General features: G+C 43.5%; 10 protein-coding genes across 10 annotated transcripts; 8 read left to right on the top strand and 2 right to left on the bottom strand. All coding sequences in view use genetic code 12, as the record gives it.

Annotated features, from left to right (window-relative positions):
• Positions 1-1,052: 1,052 nt before the first annotated feature.
• On the top strand, positions 1,053-2,948 carry PGUG_05145 (protein kinase activating protein; the record flags this gene model as incomplete). The annotated part of the gene is made up of 1 exon (XM_001483140.1): positions 1,053-2,948. The coding sequence occupies one exon, from the start codon at positions 1,053-1,055 to the stop codon at positions 2,946-2,948; it is 1,896 nt and encodes a 631-aa protein (XP_001483190.2).
• A 464-nt stretch (positions 2,949-3,412) lies between these two features.
• PGUG_05144 (uncharacterized protein) lies at positions 3,413-4,486 on the top strand (the record flags this gene model as incomplete). The annotated part of the gene is made up of 1 exon (XM_001483139.1): positions 3,413-4,486. One exon carries the CDS (start codon positions 3,413-3,415, stop codon positions 4,484-4,486), a length of 1,074 nt encoding a protein of 357 aa, XP_001483189.1.
• A 95-nt stretch (positions 4,487-4,581) lies between these two features.
• Positions 4,582-6,420, top strand: PGUG_05143 (glycine-rich domain-containing protein; the record flags this gene model as incomplete). Its single annotated transcript, XM_001483138.1, has 1 exon — positions 4,582-6,420. The coding sequence occupies one exon, from the start codon at positions 4,582-4,584 to the stop codon at positions 6,418-6,420; it is 1,839 nt and encodes a 612-aa protein (XP_001483188.2).
• Positions 6,421-7,080: 660 nt separating this feature from the next.
• PGUG_05142 (uncharacterized protein) lies at positions 7,081-9,036 on the top strand (the record flags this gene model as incomplete). The annotated part of the gene is made up of 1 exon (XM_001483137.1): positions 7,081-9,036. One exon carries the CDS (start codon positions 7,081-7,083, stop codon positions 9,034-9,036), a length of 1,956 nt encoding a protein of 651 aa, XP_001483187.2.
• An 853-nt stretch (positions 9,037-9,889) lies between these two features.
• On the top strand, positions 9,890-11,959 carry PGUG_05141 (uncharacterized protein; the record flags this gene model as incomplete). Its single annotated transcript, XM_001483136.1, has 1 exon — positions 9,890-11,959. One exon carries the CDS (start codon positions 9,890-9,892, stop codon positions 11,957-11,959), a length of 2,070 nt encoding a protein of 689 aa, XP_001483186.2.
• A 145-nt stretch (positions 11,960-12,104) lies between these two features.
• Positions 12,105-13,067, bottom strand: PGUG_05140 (dihydrodipicolinate synthase family protein; the record flags this gene model as incomplete). The annotated part of the gene is made up of 1 exon (XM_001483135.1): positions 12,105-13,067. One exon carries the CDS (start codon positions 13,065-13,067, stop codon positions 12,105-12,107), a length of 963 nt encoding a protein of 320 aa, XP_001483185.2.
• A 432-nt stretch (positions 13,068-13,499) lies between these two features.
• Positions 13,500-15,257, top strand: PGUG_05139 (uncharacterized protein; the record flags this gene model as incomplete). Its single annotated transcript, XM_001483134.1, has 1 exon — positions 13,500-15,257. One exon carries the CDS (start codon positions 13,500-13,502, stop codon positions 15,255-15,257), a length of 1,758 nt encoding a protein of 585 aa, XP_001483184.2.
• Positions 15,258-15,468: 211 nt separating this feature from the next.
• Positions 15,469-16,203, top strand: PGUG_05138 (uncharacterized protein; the record flags this gene model as incomplete). Its single annotated transcript, XM_001483133.1, has 1 exon — positions 15,469-16,203. The coding sequence occupies one exon, from the start codon at positions 15,469-15,471 to the stop codon at positions 16,201-16,203; it is 735 nt and encodes a 244-aa protein (XP_001483183.2).
• Positions 16,204-16,396: 193 nt separating this feature from the next.
• Positions 16,397-17,044, bottom strand: YPT72 (Rab family GTPase; the record flags this gene model as incomplete). The annotated part of the gene is made up of 1 exon (XM_001483132.1): positions 16,397-17,044. One exon carries the CDS (start codon positions 17,042-17,044, stop codon positions 16,397-16,399), a length of 648 nt encoding a protein of 215 aa, XP_001483182.2.
• Positions 17,045-17,301: 257 nt separating this feature from the next.
• PGUG_05136 (uncharacterized protein) lies at positions 17,302-18,252 on the top strand (the record flags this gene model as incomplete). The annotated part of the gene is made up of 1 exon (XM_001483131.1): positions 17,302-18,252. The coding sequence occupies one exon, from the start codon at positions 17,302-17,304 to the stop codon at positions 18,250-18,252; it is 951 nt and encodes a 316-aa protein (XP_001483181.2).
• Positions 18,253-18,392: the final 140 nt, after the last annotated feature.

Raw genomic sequence — 18,392 nt, 5'->3', positions numbered from 1 at the left:
AAAGGAAAGGGAAAAGGGGAAAAGGAAACAAAGAGTAAACAAAAGAGAAATTCAAGACAAAGTACTATGTTCTCTTACTATTTTCCGTAAATGATGCCATATTAGTCTAGTTCGTTTTCCGAGGGGTTTGAATTACGAAAATGAACCGAACCGAGTCGCGAGCCGTGCGGGTGTAGTGCGGGTGAGTGCGTTGCGAGCGGGTGAAACAGCACTACGAGAAATGACTCGATGCGCACTAAAATTAATGCGAATAGAGTACGAAATGCGAATTGCCTATTACGAATTAGGTATCGGTTCGCGATAAAGCGCGGTCACCCCGCCCAATCGGTATGTTTACTACACCAGATAGTCTATTTCTCGACTCAAGTGGTAAGCAACCTAAGCTTTAAACTTTGCAAACTGTCATCCGCTTCGCATGTCCGCATCGCATGTCAAACTCGCTAACGGCGAGGGGTTACGTGCGCGAGCAATGTCTTGGCATTTCCAAAAGAAATACAGTTTATTTTTGGATTCGCACCTCCTGTTTCACCTTGTTGGGACATGCACTTTCCCAATGCGTCGATGCTGTAGTCTATTATCGAGCAAGTTTAGGCCATTTGTTCGTTGCATACGGGGTGCGTACCGCGGTGTTGACAATACGGCTAATACAAGGGTGCTGGTGATGGGCAGCAGTTTCAGGATCTGCTTGCGATTCCGTTTTGGGATGACCAGCGAAAAAAGAAGTGGAGAGGATCGAAATGGAAACAAATGGAGAGGAATGAAATGAACATGAAATGATTGAAATGAAATTAGATGAGATAAGAGCAAATGTGAAATGAATGTGAAAATCACAAAAAATGAAAAAAATCAAAAATCAAAAATCAAAAAAAGAAAAAATGGTTCCTTTCTATTGCCTCACCTTCTCCCTTCTCTAGCTTTTTCCTTCTATATTCTACAATTCCCTGTCCCTTCCTTTCTCTCTTCCTCCTACTCTTCTTCTCGTACTTAATCTTTTTCTCGCTCGCTCGCGCGCTCACTCGTTTCCACCCATCCACCACACGCGCTCTTTCTTCATGAAGCCGTTTGATGGCCTTACCTTCTGTTGCACTTCGATCCCGCTCAAACTTCGAGAAGAGCTCTCGGCCAAGATCTCCACCCTCGGCGGAATCCACTATAATGACTTAATGAGCGATGTCAATTACTTAATTGTGGGAAATCGTCGCACCGACAAGTACAAGTTTTGCATCAAGAACCGTTATGATGTCAAGTTTATTCCTCCGGAGGCGATAAAAACGATATACGACAAATGGCTAGAGGGAGATGAAGCGGAGGGAATGATAGATAATTGCATTTTACCCGTTTTTGACGGGTTTACAGTGTGCCTTTCAAGGCTCGCAAATCACGAAAATCGGCTTCTGAATGAGTCGTTTCGAAACCATAGTCGCCATGCTATAAACGACGTGTTTGACGTGACAAAGATAAGTGCTTGGATTCAGGACCATGGAGGTACCGTAACCGACTCTCTTACAGTTTCCAATAGCTGCGTAGTGACTACAGAAACTCGAGGAAAACGCTACTTGAAAGCAATTGAGTGGGAGATCCCGGTGGTTCATCCTATTTGGGTGTTTGACTCACTTCTCCGCGAGGCTGCGCTTGACTGTGGTGACTATACGCTTCGGGAACCCGACTATACTTATGGCACCGGCTGCAAAGTGTGGAATAAATGGTTCCAGTACCGGGGTTCAAACCCACAAAAAGAAGAACCTGCAACAGATGTGGTGGCCGTCAAACCCACCAAAAAGAACCGTGCTGTTTGGCAGTCCATTATGCTGAACCAGACACTGAAGCATCCCACTTCGCACCGAAAAAATGCTTGGGACGAGGAAGAAGAAGAAGCTGACGAGGATGTGTTCGAGGATTCTACATCACTTCCAAGAAAATCAGATCCACTACAAAAGAGAGACCTATTTATCAACTTTGTGTTCACGATTTTAGGGTTCCTGTCTCACCAGTCCGACGTTATTACCAATGTAATCAAGACCAACGGCGGCAGAGTGGTGGATCCTTCTACGAAAAACATTACACACATCCTCGTGCCTTCTAAAACCAGCAACCAAGTTTCCTTACTTCTTGAAAAACTTCCCGACTCCACGAGACACAAAACTGTTCAGGGAACTGTGACAATTGTTACCGAATGGTTTGTGGAAAGATGCTTATTTTACGGCAAAATCGTTCTAGATAGTTGGGGTATACCACTCAAGTCACTAATGACTAGCACCATACCATTTAAAGTTTGTATTACTGGGTTTACAGGTATCGAATTGTTACACCTTGAGAAGCTCATAAACTATTTGAATTTGGAGTATTGTGATACATTGACTAGTGATAGAGATTTGCTTGTGTTCAACATCAACGTTTTCAAAACATCTCTAGCGAAAAATTCACCAAAACTATTTGAATATCCTTCCAATGATGTCGTTGATTGTCCCGTATATCAACCAGGATCAAGTTCGGTGTCGGTGACTTCTTCCAAAAATAAGATAAAAGCAGCAAAACAATGGCATATACCCATCGTTTCCATCTCCTACATCTGGGAGATTGTTCTCCAAGCAAAGTTGCCTAATATTCAAGACTTAACTTGGTGTCTTTATGCTCCTGGTACTTGCAAACCAAATAGCATGCTTGACTATGTCAAGTCCAACATTGAAACAACGCCGAAAAAACGGCGAGATCAAAGCATAAAGTTCCCGTCGCCTCGCAGGAACTCAAAACGTCAAAAATTTGGTCGAATTGTAGGCAGAGGTTCTCCTACTGTGACAGATCGATTGCTTGAAGAGAGTCGCGACGAACAAGATGATGAAGAACATGACATAACCAACATTGATGAACTACAAGAGGACTTTGTGGGGTACCAAGATGCAAAATCCTTACAGGAAAGTGAAAAGTTACTACGGAAACTAGGAGGGTAACAGACAAGTACAAATGTATATATCTATAGTATATGGCGGGGCGCCAGCCCTAGACACGTGACGTGCATCCCGGGTGAATTTTTTCTTGCCACGCATTTGATATAAAGAGAAAAAAAATTTCCTCACCTTTTACTTTTCAACTTTTAAGTAACTTTTAAAATGGGTAAAGAAAAGACTCACGTCAACGTTGTTGTCATTGGACACGTCGATTCCGGTAAGTCGACCACCACCGGTCACTTGATCTACAAGTGTGGTGGTATTGACAAGAGAACTATTGAAAAGTTCGAGAAGGAAGCCGCCGAATTGGGTAAGGGTTCTTTCAAGTACGCTTGGGTTTTGGACAAAGCTTAAGGCTGAGAGAGAAAGAGGTATCACCATTGACATTGCTTTGTGGAAATTCGAGACTCCAAAGTACCACGTTACCGGTCATTGATGCCCCAGGTCACAGAGATTTCATCAAGAACATGATCACTGGTACTTCTCAAGCTGACTGTGCTATTTTGATTATTGCTGGTGGTACCGGTGAGTTCGAAGCTGGTATCTCTAAGGATGGTCAAACCAGAGAGCACGCTTTGTTGGCTTACACCTTGGGTGTTAGACAATTGATTGTTGCTGTCAACAAGATGGACTCCGTCAAGTGGGACAAGAACAGATTCGAGGAAATCATCAAGGAAACCTCTAACTTCGTCAAGAAGGTTGGTTACAACCCTAAGACTGTGCCATTCGTTCCTATCTCTGGATGGAACGGTGACAACATGATTGAGGCTTCTACCAACTGTCCTTGGTACAAGGGATGGGAGAAGGAGACCAAGGCTGGTAAGTCCACCGGTAAGACTTTGTTGGAGGCCATTGACGCCATTGAGCCACCTCAAAGACCAACCGACAAGCCATTGAGATTGCCATTGCAAGATGTCTACAAGATTGGTGGTATTGGAACGGTGCCAGTCGGTAGAGTTGAAACCGGTATCATTAAGGCCGGTATGGTTGTTACCTTTGCCCCAGCTGGTGTTACCACCGAAGTCAAGTCCGTGGAAATGCACCACGAACAATTGGTTGAAGGTGTTCCAGGTGACAATGTTGGTTTCAACGTTAAGAACGTTTCCGTTAAGGAAATTAGAAGAGGTAACGTTTGTGGTGACTCCAAGAACGACCCACCAAAGGGTTGTGACTCTTTCACCGCTCAAGTTATTGTGTTGAACCACCCTGGTCAAATCTCTGCTGGTTACTCTCCAGTTTTGGACTGTCACACCGCCCACATTGCTTGTAAATTCGACACCTTGTTGGAGAAGATTGACAGAAGAACCGGTAAGAAGATGGAGGACAACCCCAAGTTTGTCAAGTCCGGTGACGCTTCTATCGTCAAGATGGTGCCATCCAAGCCAATGTGTGTTGAGGCTTTCACCGACTACCCACCATTGGGAAGATTCGCCGTCAGAGACATGAGACAAACCGTTGCTGTCGGTGTCATCAAGTCTGTTGAGAAGTCTGACAAGGCCGGTAAGGTCACCAAGGCTGCTCAAAAGGCTGCTAAGAAATAAGCTATATAGTTCTTTTCTGAATACACCTGAGTTTTACTTTTTCAGTAGATCGCGCAGCCGCACCAACCCCGCGATGCGGCTACTTAAAGACATTCATGACGATTACAAAAGCAATGGTTTCTGATAAAAGTCAGTTTGGTTTCCATGTTTTTGCCGATTCGGATACCAAAAAGCACTTTCCAACCAGGGATGAAGTTGAAGCTCACTTAAAACTACTTAAAAGCTTTCAACTTCTTCGAAGATCAATTGCCCTGTCAGACGACCCTGTTTGTGCAGCCAAAACTTGGCAAGTTTTTGTGACCAATTCAGGGCGGAGGTTTGTAATCTATGTGAGTGCACTCAAAAAGTATATGTTTCAGAACTCTGGACCTGAATATTATCCCTTGGATGAAACGCTGATGTATGTCAAAGAAGCAACGAGAAACAAGCGACTAATTGATATCATGGCAAGTCACCTACCACCCTTAGACGTTCTTATGGTATGGCATGCCTTTGCTTTGAACCCAAAATCATTTTATGATGCGTTTCTCCGCAACAATTTCTTGACGTTTGTGTTTATTCCATTTCCATTGCATTTGATCAATGAAGCAATTGACAACAATTCCTTACTATACAAGCCAGAAATGACATACGTGGACCAATTCAACTATATCTTAAGCTGTTACGGAGTAAAAATGGCCTACTACTTTGACGAACCGTTTCAAGCAAATGCCCATGTTGTACCGGTGATGTGCCCCATTTGCAGAAAAATAATAAGTGGATCTTTGGCTTTATCAAATGATAGCGATACTGGCTTTGCAGACTCAAACTTCAAGATTGACGATGTCAAGCCATGTTGCGGATTTCAAGACACTATCAACCATGAGCAGTTGCGAAGACGTCAATTTTATGCTGATTTATCCGACAAAAGAACCTTGCCTTACATTTACAAGTTCTTTTCTCTCGTTTTGAACTACGGCAACCAGAACCCGTTGGATTTAGATGCTTGCATAAAGAGAGAAAACCTACCGATTCGATCTCAACTCAAGACAGAACTGGTGGAGACGTTTATCAACAGAAACGAGAGATTCACGTTCAGAAGAAGATTGCAGATAATAGGTCGAAACTACCCACAATTCAACCTCATCTACCTCACAATTCCACGAGAAGATACAATCCAAATCCACGAAGATCTAGTGGGCTGTGTCGTGAGACAAGGTCGTTTTGTGGAGGCTATCAACGACCAAGACTGGTACGGGTCCCCCACCAAGGGAGAAGCTATTGCTGAGTCCATCTTGCGGTATCTGAGATTTATGAGTCTTTTGGTTCGATTTGGAACAACTTCGACTTTGGTACCAACCTTGGACATCGATCTTGTTTGGCACACTCACCAGTTGAGTCCGTACTTTTATTTCCTGTGGTGCCTCGACAACAGTAAAGACAACATGGTGGTTGACCACGACGATAAGGTGGAGGAGGGCAATTTGAACGACTGGTTTGAAAGAACCGCAAAGTTGTATCGGGCTGAATTCAAGTACGACTACTGTGCCTGTTTCTGCTGGTATTGCGTTTGTATACGAAACCATGCCAATTCCAAGCTCCAAACTATTTTTAATTCTGGGAAACATAAAGATGAAACAAAAGCACATACAAATCTTTCACACATAAGTACCCACAATGCCATTGCATTGCCTTTTTCCAAGGCTGAAGAAAGACGCCGTCAAGTGCAACAAAAGTTCAAAGATCGATATTTGCCGTGGACTCTTGATAACCACCAAAAAATGTTCTTTGAATCGAATCTTTTTGTGGTTCCACCATTGAACCCAATCGCATTAACCACCAAATATGTGTGCACATTTTATGGAACTGCTTTGTGTCAAGCCGTTGCCCAGGGTTTTGCAGGTTGCAGAGGAGCTAATTGCATTTCGGGGCGATACAATGGTCCGGTAAAATGAAGAATTGCTTTCAATTACGAAATTCTGTAATTTTGCAGTTTTATTCGCACCCAATGAAAAGCTGAAAGGTATGATTATTGTGTAGTTTTGAATACTTTGTAACAATTTTGACAATTGTTCTGGTTTATCATGCTGGTTCTCGTTCGAGAATTGTGAACCATTGACCTTGACCATACAAGTCTGATGACTCGCCGAGTTGACCATCTCGTTCTTCACCATAATACTAATTGACCAAGTCGGAAAGAGTTCCCGATATCAGAACCATCCCTATCACATAGAGAACCATCTCTATCTATGCTTATCGTATAGAGTCGTCTCTCCCACATAGAGTCATCCCCACATAAAGTCATCTCGCTTTCCATTGCCTTTAGAGTACTTTCAACACATCCCTCGGCTCGTAATTTGCAGCCGAGATACTATCTACGTCCAATCAGCTACAACTCCAAATGTGCATGATCTACAACCCCCCCCCTAAGAAGAAACGTGGCTGATCTCATGCCGCCGATAAGCAAATAAATGACCTTTTTCAGCCGATGAAACAGCCGATCTCGCGTCACACTTGCCGAAGTTCGTAAATCTCACGGTGCGGCTGAGATTCGAGGGTGACGTCAGAGAACGTATAAAATGTAGGCTTGACAGCCACTTTTCTCTTCACAAAACATGGAAGAAAAGCGTTCAAAAAATCAGTTTGCGTTCAATGTGTTTGCTGAAACAGACTCTAAGGAACACTTTCCTACCACGATGGAAGTGGAAACCCATCTAAAACTATTGAAAAGTTTTGAAGTTCTTCGAAAAACCGCCGTTCCAAATTATACCGATCCTGAGTCTTCGGGTCCTAAAGACTGGCAGGTTTTTGTCACCAACTCGGTGCGTCGCTTCATCACATATGTGAGCGCGTTAAAGGTATACATGTACAAAGGGGATGGTCCAGAAGTGTTTCCCTTAGACGAGGCGTCCATGTGGGTCAAAGAGTCTACCAAAAATCAACGCCATATTAACATCATGGCAAGTCATTTGCCACCGTTGGACGTTCTTATGGTGTGGCACGCCTTTGCGCTTAATCCAAAGGCTTTTTATGATACGTTTGTCAGGAACAATTTCTTGTCGTTCGTCTTCATTCCTTTCCCATTGGACCGTATAAGTCAAGCAATCGATGCTAATTTTACTTATAAGCCCAACGAGCCACTCGTGGATGAATACCATAAGATTTTGAAGGCATATGGCGTGACTATGGACTACTACTTTAAAGGTCAATTCAATCCTGCCGTCCATAAAGTGCCGGTGATGTGCCCCGTGTGTCATAAAGTGATTTCACAAAATGTTGACCTCACCAACTTTGCCAATACAGGGTTTGCAGACGAGAACTTTGAGATTTTGGGGGTTCCTCTGTGCTGCTCTTTCACTTCTCGCATTGACCATCAGCAGTTACGGCGACGTCAATTGTACGCTGATTTGAAAGATCACAGACCTTTGCCTTATTTGACAAAACACTTTTCTTCCGTTTTGAGTCCCCTGAGTAAGACAGATCCCGCTGCAATGGATGAACGGATCAAGTTGGAAGCCGAGCCTATGTTATTAGGGCTTCAATTTTCAGACTTAGATCTGTTTCTCACCAATTACGAACGTCGACCCCGAGAAAAGAGACGTCTCCAAATCATTGGCAGAAACTATTTCCAGTCGAACCTTATACACCTCACCATTCCTCGTTCAGATGTCATCCAGGTTCATGAAGATTTGGTTGGTTGTGTTATGCGCCAGGGTCGGTTTGTGGACAAGATGAATGCTTTTGACTGGATAAACTCACCAGTGAAACAAGAAGGCATTGCTGAATCAGTTCTCAGATACTCGCGGTTTCTCAGTCTTCTTTTAAAGTATGGACCTGCTTATATGCTTGTGCCCACTCTCGATATTGATCTTATATGGCACACCCATCAATTGTCCATCTACTTTTATTTCCAGTGGTGCTTGATAAAGGGCAAATGGGGTATGGTGTTTGATCACGACGATAAAGTGGACGAGAACCGGTTGGATCTGTCTTTTGAAAGAACTGCCAAATTGTACCGTTCCGCTTTCAAACAAGAATACTCGATTTGTTATTGTTGGTATTGCATTTGTGTTCGAAACAATTCCCAATCCAAACTCAAAGCCATATTCAAATCGAAAAAGAAGCTCGAAGAAAACGAAGATGTCATGAAAAAAAGTCCTCTTTATGGACCCGAGTCCAACTTGACCCATATAAGTACCCATAATGCTGTTACTGTGCCGCTGAAACGTGCCGAACTACAACGTCTCAGCGTTGAGAGAAAGTATAAAGACCGTTACATGCCATGGTCTGTTGACCCAGGGTACGGCTACTATTATAGTCCTGGCTTATTTGCGGTAGCACCATTAGCACCATTTGCACTTGCTGCTGGCGGAGCTGCGTACTTTGGATCTGGAACATGTTGCAGTGGAGTCGGTGGTTGTGGAGCCACAGCCTGTGGTAGTGGTTCTGGCTGTGGAAGTGGAGGCTGTGGGAGTGGAGGAAGTGGTGGTTGTGGAGGAGGTGGTGGTTGTGGTGGAGGAGGTGGTTGCGGAGGAGGAGGAGGCGGAGGATGTGGGGGTGGTGGAAGTTAACCGTGATATATTTATGATACGATAATGAACTACATGAAATCTGAAAATTGTAGCTAAGGGAAAGTTAAGAAATAGGAAACGAGAGATTCTAACTTTAAACAGATGAAAGGTATCTAGCATTTGTGAAGAGTAGTCAGTTCTTTACCTGAATGCGATTTTCAAATTTGCAGTCTTTTGCGATAATTGTGAAGTCTGGGATCGAAATCATAATATTTTAGATTCAAGCTGAGATACTCTGAGATGATCTATACCAATGGTACTTCGAGAACATTCCAAGGCTCCTTCTCAACTTCGAATACCTGACCCTCTAAGAATGAACGAAGTTATGTAAATACGTTTTGTGACAAACCAGACTCAACTGTAATAAAGTAGCCTTCAATGAGTAGTACTTTTTTCCCAATCTGCTTACTAAATTACTAAAATTGCGATTATTCATGGTCCAAAGTACGACATCAAAAGCCTAGCTTCAATGATCGATATTTTCCTGTTTTGCTCAATTTTGCAGCTATAATGTTGCAACAAGTGGGGGGTTTGGCGGGGCGCGGCATAAATGTGGGGGAAGAGATATGGCAGTGAAAAAAATGGTGGAAGACATCGATAGGTTCTTGGATGAACTTCTATGGTGTCTGATGATATACAAATGGTTCGAAGATGTTTTTAGTCTATTAATCCATTTTTGTTTTCTTTTGGCTTGGATCTCGGAGTGTCCCCGGAGTTTCCCCGGACATATTCCCCACTATTGGTGTTAAGATGTGAGTCCATTTGATCTTCTGGTATTTACCAGACGAATTGCAATCGGAATTTATTTCTGAATAGGCGCTTTTCGAACACTTGGCGCTGTTGAGGCTCCAACATGGAATCTTACGTAGAAGCCAATGAGAATAATGGTATCGTGAGAAAGAGAAAAAGGACAAAATCGACATTAGCATGCAACCGATGTATTGCAAAAAAGAGAAAATGCGATGGCGATTTTGCTAGAGAGGAACACTGTAGAAATTGCAAAAATGCTGGCGAAGTATGTGAATACAGCACGACTAGGGGCCCGAATTATATCAAGATTTTGGAAGAAGAAGTGAATCAATTGAAAGAGAAATTAGCGTTCTACGAGAAGAGTACATCACAATCGTCTGATGATTTGAAACAAAAAGTTGATTCTGATCACTCTCATGGCTTAGTTCAGAGTCCCTTGTTCATTCCAGTTTTGAATAACTTACCTTTGGCAGGTCCGTTTAGTTTTAATTTTGCAACTGTTGTCCATGGGCATTTAATTTATGGACTCACAAAAGGTGATGGTGAAGAAGCTGCTTGTTCCATCTACGCAAGTTCCAGTGAGGAAAGGCAAAAGGTTCTTTCAGACCTTGGTTCTTTGCTTCGTAATCATACCTTGATGGGCGATTATTTGGACAACTATTGTTCGGGTATTCATATACGATACCCATTCTTGCTGAAGGGACACTTGAAAAAGCTTCATGAAACCAGACTAGAGCTTTTCGCAAACGACACAGAGACTAACCTCGAATCAATGTCCTTAAAGGATGCAATGGATAGGTTTATCTTGTTGATGGTTTATGCTTTGGGATCACGAGTTGCAAACGAAGATGATGGAATGGGTCACGATTTAGTGTTCTACAAAAGTGCACTATGGCTCAATTTGTATCATGATATTCTGACTGGGGACACACACACCATCCACGCAATGATATTGTTGGTGATCTTTCAATTGCGGTTTACATCAGGAGTTGCCATATGGCATCTCATAGGCTCTACTTTACGACTCTGTGTCAACTTGGGCCTTCACACCACAAACCTCAAACTTTTCCGAGAAGATCCTTACGAGTACAACTCACGCTGCAAAACTTTTTGGTCGGCTTACTGCTTGGAAAGAGTAATCTGTCTCAGTTTTGGCAAGCCCCATTCCCTCAGTGATAGAGACATTAATGTGCACTTTCCCATTAACATCGATGAAAGTATTACCGATCCGACCGCCCTCAAAGCTAAGTTCTATCAAACTTACCCTCATTATAACCATGAACAATTTAAGGTACCACCAGACGCCGATACTGAGGGAAGATCCTCGGTGTCTCCAGCTATCATCCAGTTCAAATACAGGCAAATCGAAAGTAAGATACAGTCCACTATCTACAGAGCTGATATAGGATTTGACTCTATTCCCAGGTTTCGAATAGAGGAGTTGAGGAGACAGGTTTTTCACTGGAAAAACAATCTACCCAATTATTTGAGCCCTAAAGAATACAACTACTGGTTGTACATGTTCAACAAACAGATAAGGTTCTTAATCCAGCCATTCTTGAGTTCATTGGATGGTAAAGACCCTCTCTTTCTAGAGTGCATTCAGGCGTGTGTTTCCGTGTGCAATCTAATCAAAAAGATAAACATAAAAGAAGAAAAAATTACTTTTGTGAGTCTTCAAACAGTCTTCTTGAGTGGACTCAATCTCATTTACGGTCTTATTTCCAAAAAGTGTACCTGGGACGTGGATATTAGCGAGGGCCTACGCAATTGTACGGCTTTTTTGGTTCGATTAGCAGAGAGATCGGCCGGTTGCGAGAGGTATCGTGAGATATTTGAGAGACTCTTGGATCAAGCCGTAGAGGACCAAAACACCTCTGAACTTGCAAGCAAAGCTATTCTTGATAAATTTCCAGCCCAGTTTTCAGGGTATAGTTCACTGGAGATCAAAGCACCACTCAATTCGATTCCACCGGTGGATATTTTGTTTGGCCAAAATGAGAAAAAAATGACAGCAAAAACAGTTTCAACGCCATTCCATGAGAGGGAAAATGATACACACCCGAATTCCAATGACATAACTGATTTCAATCAGCTTTTTGATTTGGATGATCTTTTGCAAAACTTTACGAATTTGGATCAATTTCCCACAGAATGGGGGATTGATTTGTAGCACAGGAGGCTGCTAAGCGAGTATATTCAGTAGCTTTGAAAGAAAAACCTAAATTTGATAAAAAAATGAATCATATTTTTCGCTGCCTCTTCATTTGAATGAATTTTTTCGCAGCCATTTCGCAATTTTTCGCAGCCATTTCAGCTTATGCGACCTTGGACAACAGAGCCAGCTGAACAGCATTGTGGATCTCAACATCCGCACCTTCAGGCAAGGGAAGCAATGGAGTTCTCACGGTAGCATGGCTCAAGATACCTCTGCTAACAAGGGCATGTTTCAATGCCACAGTACCCTCCATATGGGAGCCTCTGTGATAAACTGCCTTTGTAACTGGCAATAATTGATTGTGAATAGCCTTGGCTTTCTTGTAATCCTGAGCCTTACCGGCCTTGATTAACTCAATCAATGGTTCGGGGGCAATGCTTCCGTAGCCGACCAAGAAGCCATCAACATCAAAAGCAGTGTGAAGCAAGTACTCATCATGACAAGACAAAACTTGCAAATCTGGGTTCTTTTTCTTGATGACAGGAATCTCTGTATCCCATCTTCTCATATTCCTAACACCATTCTTCATGGCAAAGACTCCTGGCTGAGCAGCAATGTCCAATAAAGTTTGCAAATTGTAGGTGGCCTTGGTGTTGTCAGGGTACTGGAACAAGATCAATGGAAGACCAGAATACTCATAAACACTCTTGTATCTATCTTGAGGTGCTCCTGGCTGGTAACCAAATCTCAACCAGCCATGCGATGGGTAAAGCAACCCAGCAGAAGCTCCGGCCTCTTTGGCTCTCTTGGCTTCAAACGCTGCAACCTCCGTACCTTCACCAGTGATGCCGGCGATGATTGGAATCTTGTTATCCACGGATTTAACAAATGCCTTAATAACCAGCACCTGTTCGTCAGGAGTCAAAAAGGTGCCTTCACCAGCGTGTCCAAGAACAACTAATCCCTTTACTCCATCAATTGAGCCCAACCAAGAGCCCAATCTTTGAATGGCTTCGTAGTCAACGGAACCATCCTTACTGAATGGCGTAACTGGTGCTGGTGTCAATCCTCTCAAGTCTAAAGTCATATTGCTTGTCGATACAAACCGAAGGACGAAGGGCATCTTTTATATCCCATATTTAGCACCAGGAATGATGAACCGGAGCTAACTATGCGGAACAGTTCCGCACTGTTAAGCCCAGTACAGTCAATTTTCGTCTGAGCCGCAAAAGTACCCTTGTGAGCAGATGACTGCCAGATACACAGATGCACCCCGCAAATCAGATTCTAGCCTATTTTTCTTTGAATGGTCGGCTATGCCTTGTTGTGCGGAACCGTTCCGCACTTTTCTGTCACGATGAGATGTGGGGTAACTAATTTACCATTTTGGAACTCGAGGTGGGGGAGCGGAATCGTTCCGCACAATAGAGTATGGTGAAGAAAAATGCGGGTTTCTTCCGAACCACCTTTGTAATCCTTAATTTGAACTATATTGTGGGGAAATGTGGGGCAAGTTTTCGAAGCAGTGGTAATCTTTGTGAATTTTGTATGGTACATGATGCAAATTGGGAAAAACTTGCCGCATCCTATTGCTGAAAAAAACACCATTTCTCCAACTGGGCCTTGGCACAACGGTATTTGCACTCAATTGGTGGAAGATATAAGAGCCAACACTTGTCTGAATGAAGGTAACGGAATCATGGTGACTCAAGTAGAGACTCACAAAAAATATTTCCTTGGGCTTACTGGAGATAGCCTCAACTTGGCTGCGATAATCCTTATCGTAATGCCTGCTATTATCTCATTTGGATACAACCAGTCCTTACTAGGAGGATTACTTGACTTTCCTGCTTTTGAGAAGCGGTTTCCTGAAATTGCTGCTGATTTAGCCACCGGTTCTGAGAAGAAACACAAGACGACCCTTCGAGGCACCGTCGTGGCCCTATATGCTGCTGGTGGTATAATTGGCTCCGTTTCGTGCGTGTGGCTCGGTGATATCAGAGGGCGTCGGTTCACGTTGTTTGTGGCAGCAATTGTGCAGCTTATAGGTGCGATCATAATGACCACTTCATACTCTTTCGCTCAACTCATCGTCAGCAGAATAATCTTGGGTTTGGGAACTGGTGGTCTACTCGCTACGGTGACAGTGTGGCAGTCGGAAATAAGTAACGCAAAGAGAAGAGGATCTCATGTGTCGTTCGTGGGGGTGTTTTTGGGAATGGGGTTGTGTCTTTCGTTGTGGTTGGACTTTGGCTTCTTTTATACTTCTGGCGAGGTTTCATTTCGAGTTCCGTTTGTTTTTCAAGTCATCTTCAGTTTCATGGTTGCTGGGCTCATTTATATGTTTCCTGAATCTCCACGGTACTTGATGAAAAAGGGGAGAGTAGATGAAGCAGAACAAGTCATGTTGGTGATCGAAGACGGAATGACAGAACCTGACGAAATCCGCAAAGCCATTCGAGACCAACAGACATCTATGGACTTGGCAGGCCAAGTAAAGTTCTGGGACTTTTGCAGAATGGGGCCCCAGAGAACTCTCAATAGAACTATTCTCGCAGTGACTTGTTTGGCAGGTTTGCAACTCACCGGGGTCAATGCCATCACCTTCTACACAAGCACAATCTTTGGTCGTTACCTTGGTTTGCAGCCACTGGTGGCCAAGCCATTGGCAGCAGTCTACCAAATGACAAGTATAGTTGGTGGTTCTTTAGCAGCTTTCACCGTGGAGCGGTTTGGTAGAAAGACGTTGATGATAACAAGTGCAGCAGGAAACGCTATTTGTATGGCTTGCTTGGCGGCATTACTTTCTTATCCAGACAACAAATCAGCGACGAAAGCAGCCACTTTTTTCGTCTACATGTACCACTTTGTCTATGTTATCGGATGGGGAGGGGTTCCCTTTTTATACGCTTCGGAAATTGCACCTTTAGCTCACAGGGCTGCTATCAATGGTTTGGCAGTGGGCGCATTTTGGGCTTTCAACTTTATGATTGGAGAAGTTTCTCCCGACGCCTACGAAGGAATTGGCGTCAAGTATATGATTGTGTGGGCATGTACCAACTTTGTGCTTGCTATCGTTGTGTACTTCTTCTTTCCTGAGACTTCAGGTCGAAGTTTGGAGGAGATTGACGAGATCTTTGCAATGGCTGACGGATGGTTGGACGCTGTAAGAATTGCAAAAAGAGTGCCCCATAGGCACTCATTTGAGGAGGCAGAAGATTCCGAAAAGGTCAGTGGATACTCACTTGGATATGAAAACATGAAGGATAGGTTTGACAAACCAATAATTGCCCACGAGGAGAATGCAAAGTAGCAGACAGAGATTTTTAAGGAATCAACTCAAACTCTATAGCCTTACTGAATCAATACTTCTCGATCCATAGAAGAGCATATCATGTGTTTTACGAAAACATTTTTGCCATTTGGATCTGGTATCTTTTTGGGTGCAAAACGTTCTCATTGTTCTCATCTTCTTACATAATTCTATAGAACTTAGCCGCTCACCTGAAACGACACACAAGCCAATGAACGTAATTGACAGAGGAATCCGATTGGGCTTCGACGACCACCAGGGTGACTACAACCATGCCACTGATTCCGAGTATAAGCGTTTAAGAGCCCAAGCTGATGAACTTTACCAAAAAAGAAACAAGTTGAGCCAGCAGTCTCAACAAGCCTACAAAGCTGGAGATGGAAGTAAGGCCCACGAGCTCTCTGAGCAGTCACACCGGGCATTGGAAGAGGCCGAAAAGTGCAACAGGAAAGCCGCAGAGTATGTTTTTCGTGAAAACAACGAAGACAGTGCCGAGGATGAAATCGACCTTCATGGTTTATACGTCAAAGAAGCCGAGTTGTTTTTGCAGACACGTATAGCCGCTGCTATTCGGACCAACCAGTCCCATTTGCGAGTTATTGTAGGAAAGGGAAAACATTCTGCAAACGGAATTGCAAAAATCAAACCGGCAGTTGCACAAATGTGCGATGAGTGCAGGTTAAACCATAGAATGGACCCTCATAATGCTGGTGTAATGATAATTGACTTGTCCAACACCCAGAGTCTGCAAATCCCCAACAACTGGGGTGGACTTAGTCAGCCCACAGCTACTTATCATGGTACTTCGCAGCCTCATTACCAGCAACAATCACAGCACCATTCCCAACAATATAACCAACACAATAACTTTGGAAAGATCAAGACCGGCAACCAGCTTGCGGACATATTGATCAAGATGTTTTGTATGTGTATTAATAAGAAGTAGAAAGGGAAGAGCGACCAAGATTGAGAAGAAAGACAAAGATTGAGATGAACGAAGAAGACAGACATTGAAAACGTTGAAGAAAGTAAGCGATGAAGTTGAAGTAGGAAAGGACGATTGGGTTGAGGACACTGAACCTGAGGAACCTGAGGAACCAGGCGACCATAACATTATTTGTCAATATTACTACATTACTCTAACAAGCACATCCACTGTTATCGGTTTCCAAGTGAATGTTGATGGCATCATTGTAGTCGTCGTTGACGTCGTTTCCATTCGCCTCATTGAGCTCTTCTTGCTGGAGCGCCATCTTGGCAATGACTTCAAATGCACTTTCAACGTTGATCGATTCCTTGGCACTGGTCTCGAATACTGGGTAGCTCAATCCACCAAGCTGGTTGTTGGTGACATTGTTCAATTTTTTCTGCAACGACGGAATCTTTTTCGAGTCGTCCGCATCGATCTTGTTGCCTATTATGATGAAGGGAAAGTCTTGAGGGTTCAGGACATTGGATTGAATGAGAAATTCATCTTTCCAAGATGCCAAATTGTTAAGAGATTTCTCATTGGTGACATCATAGCACAAAACACAGCAGTCTGCACCCCTGTAGAAAGCCACCCCCAAGCTCTGAAACCGTTCTTGGCCGGCGGTGTCCCATATTTGAAGCGTAACTTGCTTGTTGTTGTCGACGGTAATTTCCTTGGTGAGAAAATCGGCACCAATGGTGGCCTTATATTGATGGGAAAATTTGTTATTGACAAACTGCTGCATCAACGAGGTCTTTCCCACTCCGGAATCTCCTAGAATGATGACTTTGAGCAATGTCTTTTTCCGGGAAGACATGTTGACGATAAAGAATGATAAGAGTGAGAAGACACACAAACCCTGCAGTCCGCGCAGCCCCTCGCTTCCTGCAGAAACCCCCCACGCACCTCACCGGCTGTGGTCCTGCACCTTCTGCCGCAATTATCCGTTAGTTGCCACAGTTCTAAGCCATTCTCCTTAAAAACTAGAACTTTCTCCGAACCCATTTAAAACTTTAACTAGTTAATTTCTTTAAGTCAATTCTAGCAACTTTAGTCAATTCTCAATTCTTTCAGATGTCAAACTTAACCTCCGCTATACAATTGACCAAGGATTCTCGCTACAAGCTCAACAACGGACAATCGATTCCCGTGGCTGGTTTTGGGGTTTACGAAATTCCTAAGGAGGATACTGCTGATTTGGTGTACTATGCGTTGTCTGTGGGCTACAGGCACATAGACTCGGCCATTTACTACAAAAACCAAAGGGAATCAAGTGAGGGTATTGCTCGTTTCTTGAAGGACCACCCCGAGGTGGAACGTAAGGATATTTGGTTTACCACCAAGATCAGATTCGAGGATCATGGCTACGAGAACACCAAGAAGGCAATTGAACTCATTGCTAAAGAAGTGAAGGAATACATTGGGTATGTCGACTTGGTGTTGATCCATAGTCCTCACAGTAATCCTCAAAAGAGAATCGAGTCCTGGAAGGCATTGCAAGAGTATGTGTTGGAGCCAAACAACCCTACTTTGGATATCAAGTCCATTGGTGTGTCCAACTACGGAAAGCGTCATTTGCAAGAGCTTTTCGACTGGGATGGATTTGTGATCAAGCCGGTAGTTGACCAAATCGAATTGCACCCATGGCTTCCAAGATTGGAATTGAGAGAGTTTTTGGTCGAGCACGATATCTGGGCCGAGGCGTACTCGCCTTTGACTCAAGGCGTCAAATTGGACGACCCAGAGTTGTTAGAATGGGAAAAGAAGTACAAGTTGCCCAAGGGTAACATCTTGCTCACGTGGTCGTACTTGCAAGGATTCATTGTGATCGCCAAGAGCGCTAAGAAGGAGAGAATCAAGCTGAACCTCGATGTTTTGCCTGATGGAAACAGTGACGAGCTTGGGGAACAACATTCTTTCGGTAAGATTGAGTTGGACCCAGAATTGCTTCTGGCGCTCGACAAGCCCAAGTCCCACGATGTGTGCACGTGGAACGGAGTAGACCCTACATTGTACGAGCCTTAGATAGAATTAGTAAATGTCACTACGGCACATAACGACCCTCGTACTCTTTATGACAAATTCTTACTAAGGTGCGATTTATAAAGATTTCGCAGCCGAATCTTTTCGCAACTTAACTTTTTTCGCAACTGAATCTTTTCGCA

This window comes from Meyerozyma guilliermondii, genomic scaffold (genome assembly GCF_000149425.1).
Source record: "Meyerozyma guilliermondii ATCC 6260 scaffold_6 genomic scaffold, whole genome shotgun sequence".
NCBI lineage: Eukaryota > Fungi > Ascomycota > Pichiomycetes > Serinales > Debaryomycetaceae > Meyerozyma > Meyerozyma guilliermondii.
The sequence above is the reverse complement of the archived record's forward strand: the minus strand, read 5'-3'. Positions and strand labels throughout refer to the sequence as shown.